The sequence below is a fragment of the Anastrepha ludens genome, chromosome 6 (genome assembly GCF_028408465.1).
Source record: "Anastrepha ludens isolate Willacy chromosome 6, idAnaLude1.1, whole genome shotgun sequence".
NCBI lineage: Eukaryota > Metazoa > Arthropoda > Insecta > Diptera > Tephritidae > Anastrepha > Anastrepha ludens.
This window is the reverse complement of record NC_071502.1, coordinates 24,824,494-24,835,568: the sequence shown is the minus strand read 5'-3', so window position 1 is coordinate 24,835,568 and position 11,075 is coordinate 24,824,494. Positions and strand designations below refer to the sequence as shown.

Genomic DNA, 11,075 nt, shown 5'->3' with positions numbered 1-11,075 from the left:
ACTCCGTATTCAAGTACTTTTGTGTGATTGATTATTTTTATTTATATACTTTTATTATTATATTATATATTATTATTATATATTATTATTATATATTGCAAAAATATCATTGTTAAACTTATACATACATTTGTACATAAGTGCATACATACATAAGTATATTTTTACTTATAGTTCACACGAGATCACACTATTTTGTACATAGCTTTACATGGTAATCATAAGCAAACAAGAAAAAAAGCCTCTCCGACAGTACCCAGAGCTGAGGTGTGTATCTTTTTCAAACAAAATTACTCAAAGATAACAAATTTATTAAATTAGTGGTTAAGTCTATTGTAAATAAACATTTTAAAACAAGAAATAATAACCAAACTGTTACAGTTCCTTTTTGTGGTATAACAACCGTGCTTTTTTAAGTTCCTGGGTAAAATGTATGAGTGGATGGATGATATTAACTCTTAACGGCCGAGAGCTTTTTTGTAATACTCGCCAATAAGACGCCGGGGAAATTAGAGGTGAAATTCTGAAACGTTTATAAGAATGAAAACTTTAACTAAACATTAATCTGATTTATTTTGATATTAATTCAATATATTTACTTGATTTATAATTTTATGTGGTCAACAAACCAGGGATGTACAAAGTTGCAATTCCTTTCATGTCCCCGTAGCGGTCGTTAAGGGTTAACTTTCTTATCGGTAAACTATTAAAGCTATGAACGTGCAATACTTAACTACCGTTATTGCGATTTGAAAGACAGTTGGTTGTTCTAATGAAACACATTCAGACAGAACTTTTTCATTCAGTATCGAAGTTTATTTTCTTAGTCGATATGAGTCTTGCTGGACGAGCTTGCGAATTATTCTAAAAAAAAAAAAAAAAAAAAAAAAATTTGTCAATTTTCAATATTTTTTAATAATCATTTGTTTTTAACTCGTTACGTTTAATTACATAAATTTGTCAATTTTCAATATTTTTTAATAAAAATTTACATTAACATAGTTTAATACATCTATATTAATATTATAAAGAGGAAAACTTTGTTTGTTTGTAATGAATAGGCTCTAAAACTACTGGACCGATTTTAAAAATTCTTTCACCATTCGAAAGCTACATCATCCACGAGTAACATGGATTATATTTTATTTTGGAAATAGGGCTCGAGATATAGGTCAAAACGTGGACCCGGGTAACCTTCGGATGTGTATGTACAATATGGGTATCAAATGGAAGCTGCTGGTGAATGCTTTAGTCCAGAGTATTTTTCATGCCGCTCCGTGACTAGGGTCTCGAGATAGAGACCAAAACGTGGACCCTAGAATGTGTTTGTACAATATGGATATCAAATTGAAGCTGTTGGTGAATGCTTTAGTACAGAGTATTTTTTATGCCGCTCCGTGACTGGGGTCTCGAGATATAGGTCAACACGTGGACCCGGGTAACCTTTGGTTGTGTATGTAGAATATGGGTATCAAATGAAAGCTGTTGATAAGTGCTTTAATACGGGGTAATTTTCATACCTATTGATGACTAGGGTCTGGAAATATATGCCAAAACGTGGACCCGCCGTGTCTTTGCACCGAATTAAACCAAATTACACACATTGTTAAGGAGGTATTGAAGATGGTTTCCGTATAGTTTGGATACCTATTGGTAGATAGGGTCTCGAGATATAGGTCAAAACGTGGACCCGGGTAACCTTCGGATGTGTATGTACAATATGGGTATCAAATGGAAGCTGTTGGTGAATGCTTTGGTTCAGAGTATTTCCATCCGCTCCGTGACTAGGGTCTCGAGATAGAGACCAAAACGTGGACCCTAGAATGTGTTTGTACAATATGGATATCAAATTGAAGCTGTTGGTGAATGCTTTAGTATAGAGTATTTTTCATGCCGCTCCGTGACTGGGGTCTCGAGATATAGGTCAACACGTGGACCCGGGTAACCTTTGGTTGTGTATGTACAATATGGGTATCAAATGAAAGCTGTTGATAAGTGCTTTAATACGGGGTAATTTTCATACCTATTGATGATTAGGGTCTGGAAATATATGCCAAAATGTGGACCCGCCGTGTCTTTGCACCGAATTAAACCAAACTTACACACATTGTTAAGGAGGTATTGATGGTTTCCGTATAGTTTGGATACCTATTGGTAGATAGGGTCTCGGGATATAGGTCAAAACGTGGACCCGGGTAACCTTCGGATGTGTATGTACAATATGGCCATCAAATGGAAGCTGTTGGTGAATGCTTTAGTTCAGAGTATTTCCATCCGCTCCGTGACTAGGGTCTCGAGATAGAGACCAAAACGTGGACCCTAGAATGTGTTTGTACAATATGGATATCAAATGAAAGCTGTTGATAAGTGCTTTAATACGGGGTAATTTTCATACCTATTGATGACTAGGGTCTCGAAATATATGCCAAAACGTGGACCCGCCGTGTCTTTGAACCGAATTAAACCAAACTTACACACATTGTTAAGTAAGTATTGAAAATGGGTTTCGTAAAGTTTGGTTGTAATTCGGAGCACTGGCAACGGGTACAGCGCTCTTTTGAACCAGCCATAATGTCGCTTACTGTTTTAACGCTTGGGGCGGAACTGAACTGTCAAATTGACAGTGTGAGTTACAATGTGTCAATATTTCTTTCTGATTTGGATGCCATAAGGAAAAAACGTAAGTGCAACATGTAAAAATTGTTTGTGAATTTTTTTGGAGTGGATTTTGGAACAGTGAGTAATTTCTTACGAAATTTGAGAATTTAATGTGAAATCCGAATGAAATTATGTGTTCGTGGAAAAAAAATTTTTTTTCGTTTTTTTTTTTGAAAAATATAAATGGATAATGGTTAAAAAAGCTCCAATGCTTAATAAAACATATAAATTGAAACGGAAAATTCATGGATGATCAGGAAAAAAGACGATTGTTTATTCATATGCGTTGATTTGAAATTTAAAAACAATCTTCTTTTTTCCTGATTTTCAAATTATATTTTATATTTACTCAAAAACAAATAGAAAACAAAAAATATTGTTTATGCCAAAGCGCTTGAATGAAGAATAAAGAAATAAATAATATGAAAATCATATATTTTCTGTTCTAAACCATATCTATTCTATTTTAGTGTGCCCAGCGAAGGGGGCCGGGTTTGCTAGTATATCGCACCCTAAATACAAAAGGGTCACAACTCAAAATGTACGTTCTGCTCAAATATGAACGAGACGGTATCAATAAAACGGTCCGCGGATGACATATGGCAAAAATAATTTTTTTGTTTTTTGGTAGGACTGTTATAAGCTTACATGGCAAATTTCAGCGTGATATATCACATAGTTTGGTTTCTGTGCTACTGTAAACAAGTCAAGCTCGAGTGTGGAAAATTTAGAGTTGTGCCCCTTTTGTATTTAGGGTGCGATATAATAAATTGCCTTTTGTTCGGTCCTCGAATAATCTTTCCTACTTACAAAAAAAAAAAAATCACAAAAATCGACTATTTTTTGGCCCCAAACAGTGGCGTTCCCCCTTAATTTCCGAGAATTCGCTCTCAACGAGAAAAATAAAAAAAATTAAATGAACGCAAAGCAGTAAAAATTTGCAAGCTCACCTTATTAAATTGTTGACGGGAAGAAGTCACAAAAAGTAAAAAAAAAAAAAATTAAAAAAAAAAAAATTTAAAAATAAAGCAAATATAATGCAAAATAACGACCCTAGCACCACATGATTTATTTCGTCCATAATAATTTATTGTATTTCATCAACGATGTCAGATGAAGAACATTAAATTTTCAATTGAATTGTTGTGGCAATCATAGCTTTCTATATATTTTCCTTGCTGCTGTATATGCATGTATGGGGGCGTCCATAAATTACGTGAGGTATCGTGAGATTTTATTCAACCCCCTCCCCCATCCCCCAATCTCACGTGAGATTTTTCAAAATGTGGGTTTCTTATGTAAACGCGTTGGATTGTTATTGTAAAAAGAAAAAAAAATTGCTTCGTGCTTTTATTTACGACTAGTTAAGACTAGTAATCAATATTGCTGAGAGTTATAAGTGTAATAAAAATTTATCAATAGAAGACTTAAATCGTAACTACTGCGATTAAAAAAAGAATATCTACTCTAATTCAGTCCATGGAGAATCATGCGCGGTTTCAAGAGAGACTATTGGGACCAACATGTCCATATGATTTTCAGTAAAATCATGTGCTCCTTCAACTTCGTTCTAATCTAGCCACTCTAAGCCGTTGACGCTTGCGCACAGTAACTCATTAGCTCGTCTTGTGACAATCCGTGAGGGTCGCACTTTGCGGAACATACGCGCTTGCTTAGCTGGTGCAATGTGAGCTGCTCTCCTGTGCTCTGCAGCTCTTGTGATAGATGCGAAGTAAATACCGCATGTACTGCAGCATATTTTCTCTAAATCATCACGTATACTTGGGCAATAGAGATCAATAGGCGTGCTGATGCAGGCATTCAGCGGTTGAATCGGTACGCGTATTAGAAATGGAGCAAATGATTTTCCGTCATGTTCTTTAAAGTTCGGAATTGTCAAACGTCAACCTGAGTGATAGGGCGTTCGGCTCATAGTGGCGCGAAAACAACCGACGGGCTACACTGTACCGCAAATTCAGATTAAATTGAGCTATTTGGTATAAAACAAATATGGTGGTTTGACAGTAGTAATGTATAACGTCGAAGTATGAATGAAATTATTTTCTTTTGAACGAATTAGTGAATGATCTTAATCATACTACGATTACGTTTGAGATTAAATCTTAAGCATGTACAATTTTTTTGTTTCAATCAGAAAAAAATTGCGTGATATTTGCCGAGACCCCCCCTCTCTCCAACGTAAGATTAGATGAGATTTGGCTCGACCCCCTCCCCCCCTTAAACATCTCACGTAATTTATGGACGCCCCCTATGCAAGTATATGATATACATACATATATTGCCAAATTAGTTAATAACCAAGAAGTGCAAGCATAAAACACCAAAGATATCTTCAATGCTTTCGATTTGCATTTCGCAAACTGCAGCAGCGGTGACTGGAAGCTGTGGTTCAGAAGTGCATGCCTCTACATGATTGACCGATTTCTATTTAATATAGGATATCTAAATTAGATACTCCATTTTAATCAATTTTTTTAATTTAAATTTAGAATTTTATCTCAATTCGAAAAATTTTAATTCGTGTTTATTTTTACTTTGCGTTTAACTGTTTCTCTCACTTGCAAATTCTTACAAGTAAAAAAGTAAGTCTGTAAGTCGGTTTACTGACAATAGTTTAACGTGAGAACGTCATAAGAAAATACTGATGTACTGGTTGCAATTTTCAAAACAAAATTTTAATTTTATTTGTTTGATAGATATTTTGTATGGATATAGAGGAGGAGGTAAATGGAATCGCAATGGAATAGTTCAAGTTAAATTTACACAAACATGAAAGTTGACGAAACATTTCTCAAATTCATGAAAGATATGTTCAATTTCGATTGTGCATCAGACGTTAATAAGTCAAAAACACTAAGAGACAACATCATCGATTTGCCTTTTTCAAGACACTTTACACTCGAAACACTCCCTTTCATTTCCTATTTTTCCTATCATCGTCCTATTCGCAACAGAGAAATGATTCATTACCATGCACACGGGAAGAAGGCATATGCAAATACAAATATGCGAATTTATATATGTACATATGCGCATATACATACATATATACATATGTTCACTCAAGTAGGTGTGCAGATGTCGAACGTTGCCGAATGCGGGGGCCGATTGTGCTCTATGTCGTTCGTTCCGCGCTTTCGCTTGCAGTTCATGCAAGGTAACGACCAGCCGGCTAAATCGAATTATAAGACGTTATCACGTCAAAATGTATACAGTAAAAACTTGCTACTTCCCCTCAAATTGAAATGTTATTTTGCTCTCTCACTCTCCCTTACTTTGCAATTGTTTTGGATACATGAACACCAAAACTTGTTAATTTGTTACAATTTTTACAATTTATTTGCTTCATGAACAGACCTTTTGACTGCCTTATAATATTTTATTTAAAATAAGCACAAAACTCTGCTCTTATTGCCGTACAAATTTCTGTTATACAGTTTACCAATTTCAATAAATATGCGTGCCAGTGATTTAGTCGAAAAAATATATGATTATATTTTAATAATAAAATAACACATAATAATACTATATAATAATACGAAAATATAATTTAGTTTGCATGAAGAATCAAAAAAAGAAAGTACTTTATTTTTAAAATGGGACATTTTGAAGTGAAAACTTCTTTAGAATCGTTGGGAGTGATTTGAGACTCGATGAAACGAAAAAGCGACACCAAAAAGAAGAAGAAAAAAGATATACGTATATATATGTATGTATAGAAAATGCTTTATTACCAGGCACACAGAAGGATGGCATAAGCAAATTTAAATTTGTGAACTTATATATGTATTTATATATGCGGATATATGTATATATGTTGTGTGTATGTACATATGTGTAAGTAAAATTTTTTGATATTTCGCTTAGTTTTCGAGATATTTAATAAAAAAGGTCTCAAAATGTCTCATTTCAGTAGTGTCTAAACTTTTTGATCTACATTATCGCACAATATGATTTTTCAATCACTTCAGGTGTTCTTCGTCCATCCAATTCCATTTGTTTCAACTCCAAATAAGTATTCTCATACTTCTTCGCCAACCACTCAGGTAATGGCTTAGACCAGTCTTCCGGAGGCTGTGTTCGCTTATTCCACGTTGTATTACCATAGTGTGCCTCCATGCGTTTTCGCCGTGGACATTTTGGGTATTATTTAACAACTAAATCATATCTGGTAATATGAAAATAGTGATTTAGAAAACAGCTGTTTGGAGCCGGCTCTCTTCTTCTTCTTATGAAAAAATAGGCAACAATAATTTTATGCTCTAATTTTAAAACCCGTATTACTGTGGTAAATTTGTTTCGAAATTGGCTCAAAACTCTTTTAGGTAACTAGTTTTAAATGTATTTTTTTTTTATTATTATAAGAGCACTTAGCACTACGACCTGAAAGATGTATTGTGCCTTTTTCATGGATTAAAAGTATTTCTCTGAGCCCAAATTCCTCAACAAATTTTAGTGTTTGTCCTATTTTATGGAGCCCTTTTTTCCTCTGGTAAAATATGTTTACACTGGTGTTTGCCCCTCTTATGCATCAGTGCTGGACACGGACATTCAGTGTCTTACTAGTATTGCCTATGGTTCTTTTAAGGTCCTCTTGTTGTTGTAAGAGGAAAAACATTCCCCATACTTGTACGGGGAGTGCTGCTGGAGTGACAGTCCTTGACCGGATATACTACATATAGTAAGTCCGGGTGTTCCGGTAACATAGAACCGACTGTTTGAGGAACGCCACTTACATTTGTTAATATACTGCCCACATTGAAAATTTCTAATTTTTTAAAAGCTATATCCCATCTGTGATAACCACAATCATGATCAACAGATTGAGATGGGCAGGTCACACATTGCGGGCTAACACGTGTTACCCACCTCAACAAATACGCTTCGGTAAATGCCACAGACAGAGAAAAAGGGACCGCCCGCCGCTTAAAACATTATAACTGGTTGTAGTACATAAGAATGCAATGCAATCTCTTAACCTGAAGGCGAGTTCCCAATTGGTCTATATCTGGAGTCCTTAGTTACCTAGCGAAAAGAAAAGTCCTCTTTTCATTAGCATTTATCAACAGCTCCCATTTGCTACCCATATTGTACGAACACATCCTTAAGTTATCGGGGTCCACATTTTGGCCGATATCTCGAGACCCTAGTCACGGAGCGGCATCAAAAACACTCTATACTATAGAATCATCAGCAGCTTCCATTTGCTACCCATATTGTACAAACACATCCTAGGGTTACCCGGGTCCACGTTTTGGATTATATCTCCAGACCCTAGTCACGGAACGGTATGAAAAATACTCTATACTATAGAAATCATCAACCGCTTCCATTTGCTACCCATATTGTACAAACACATTTCACGTTTTGGCCTATTTCTCGAGACCCTGGTATCCGATTCTTAAAATTTCAAAACACAAACCATCTACTGAATAGTCCAAACAAAGCCTAAAAATTTGGTTTGGATAGGGGAGCCCGTTCTTGAGTTATAAGATATTTTACATATACACGCTTTAAAATTCACTTCACAGAAACTACTGTGAAACCGGCAGAAATATTTCCTTCACTGACATCATAACCTCATTGAAAAAAATGGAATCAGTTGTCATGATTCATTATTGAATTATGCTCAGTTGTAACTTGACTTGAATACGGAGAACACGAAAATAAAAATTTTAAATAATAATAAATTTTCAAAGCACAAAAAAAAAAAACAATTCGTGTGTTATTGTTTCAATAGTGTAAATAGTGAATTCCAGATGGGCAGATCGTTCACACGTAGCTGTGGAATTTTTTGTGGCGTAATGTTCAAGAACGCAAAATTGTTGCTGGCAAATAGGCAACTTATCGGTTGCACCTACACACAATTGTAAGTATTACTTATTTCATACAAAAATCTAATTTCAATGAAAATTATACAACCCCCCTACCAAAGCATATCGTACCAGTTCGAATGTGTCTACATGAACTCGATATGGAAATCGCAATTCGCAACTTAATTTTTTCAAGTTTGTTTACTTCTCTTTGTAGCACAGCTGCCGGCAGAAACGTGAACTGTCCTCAACGAGACTTCTTCACTTTTAGTGATCTTACAAACAAGAATCGGGAATATGCCAAAAAGGAGTTAATTGGGTAGGCGTGCAAATGTGTATTGCATCCGCTATTACTCACTTAAGTTGGCGTTTCGCAAATTTGCAGATACTCGATGCAAGAAATGTATGATGTGGTCGCCGACGTATCGAACTATTATAAGTTTGTGCCATACGTGAAGAAATCACTCGTACACAGTAAGCGTAATGACGGCTTCAAGGCTGACTTAATTGTCGGTTTCCCACCGCTGAACGAAAGTTATACATCAAACGTTTCGCTTCAAAATCCTGTGCTGGTAAAATCTGTATGCACAGATGGAAGATTATTTAACTATTTGCGTAACAATTGGCGATTTAGTCCCGGTCTGAAGGATATTCCACAATCTTGTGTTGTGGATTTCAAAGTAGCTTTCGAATTCAAATCGCTGATACACAGCAATATTGCAAATATTTTTTTCGATTTAATTTGCGATCAAATGGACCATGCTTTTGTGGCGGAAGCTGAACGACGATATGGACCACCTTCAATTAAATCGCTTATATTATGGCGAAGATCTTGACCAAGACGCAATGAACAAGTTAAACATAAATAACTCCGTATTCAAGTACTTTTGTGTGATTGATTATTTTTATTTATATACTTTTATTATTATATTATATATTATATTATATATTATTATTATATATTGCAAAAATATCATTGTTAAACTTATACATACATTTGTACATAAGTGCATACATACATAAGTATATTTTTACTTATAGTTCACACGAGATCACACTATTTTGTACATAGCTTTACATGGTAATCATAAGCAAACAAGAAAAAAAAAGCCTCACCGACAGTACCCAGAGCTGAGGTGTGTATCTTTTTCAAACAAAATTACTCAAATATAACAAATTTATTAAATTAGTGGTTAAGTCTATTGTAAATAAACATTTTAAAACAAGAAATAATAACCAAACTGTTACAGTTCCTTTTTGTGGTATAACAACCGTGCTTTTTTAAGTTCCTGGGTAAAATGTATGAGTGGATGGATGATATTAACTCTTAACGGCCGAGAGCTTTTTTGTAATACTCGCCAATAAGACGCCGGGGAAATTAGAGGTGAAATTCTGAAACGTTTATAAGAATGAAAACTTTAACTAAACATTAATCTGATTTATTTTGATATTAATTCAATATATTTACTTGATTTATAATTTTATGTGGTCAACAAACCAGGGATGTAGCGGTCGTTAAGGGTTAACTTTCTTATCGGTAAACTATTAAAGCTATGAACGTGCAATACTTAACTACCGTTATTGCGATTTGAAAGACAGTTGGTTGTTCTAATGAAACACATTCAGACAGAACTTTTTCATTCAGTATCGAAGTTTATTTTCTTAGTCGATATGGGTCTTGCTGGACGAGCTTGCGAATTATTCTAAAAAAAAAAAAAAAATTTGTCAATTTTCAATATTTTTTAATAATCGTTTGTTTTTAACTCGTTACGTTTAATTACATAAATTTGTAAATTTTCAATATTTTTTAATAAAAGTTTACGTTAACATAGTTTAATACATCTATATTAATATTATAAAGAGGAAAACTTTGTTTGTTTGTAATGAATAGGCTCAAAAACTACTGGAGCGATTCTTTCACCATTCGAAAGCTACATCATCCACGAGTAACATGGATTATATTTTATTTTGGAAATAGGGCTCGAGATATAGGTCAAAACGTGGACCCGGGTAACCTTCGGATGTGTATGTACAATATGGGTATCAAATGGAAGCTGCTGGTGAATGCTTTAGTCCAGAGTATTTTTCATGCCGCTCCGTGACTAGGGTCTCGAGATAGAGACCAAAACGTGGACCCTAGAATGTGTTTGTACAATATGGATATCAAATTGAAGCTGTTGGTGAATGCTTTAGTACAGAGTATTTTTTATGCCGCTCCGTGACTGGGGTCTCGAGATATAGGTCAACACGTGGACCCGGGTAACCTTTGGTTGTGTATGTACAATATGGGTATCAAATGAAAGCTGTTGATAAGTGCTTTAATACGGGGTAATTTTCATACCTATTGATGACTAGGGTCTGGAAATATATGCCAAAACGTGGACCCGCCGTGTCTTTGCACCGAATTAAACCAAATTACACACATTGTTAAGGAGGTATTGAAGATGGTTTCCGTATAGTTTGGATACCTATTGGTAGATAGGGTCTCGAGATATAGGTCAAAACGTGGACCCGGTAACCTTCGGATGTGTATGTACAATATGGGTATCAAATGGAAGCTGTCGGTGAATGATTTAGTTCAGA

General features: G+C 34.9%; 1 protein-coding gene across 1 annotated transcript; it reads left to right on the top strand.

Moving 5' to 3' along the window:
• The first annotated feature begins 8,647 nt into the window (after nt 1-8,647).
• Nucleotides 8,648-9,362, top strand: LOC128868135 (coenzyme Q-binding protein COQ10, mitochondrial-like). Its single transcript, XM_054109899.1, has one exon. It carries the CDS (start codon nt 8,885-8,887, stop codon nt 9,326-9,328), a length of 444 nt encoding a protein of 147 aa, XP_053965874.1. The 5' UTR covers nt 8,648-8,884; the 3' UTR covers nt 9,329-9,362.
• The last annotated feature ends 1,713 nt before the right edge of the window (nt 9,363-11,075 follow it).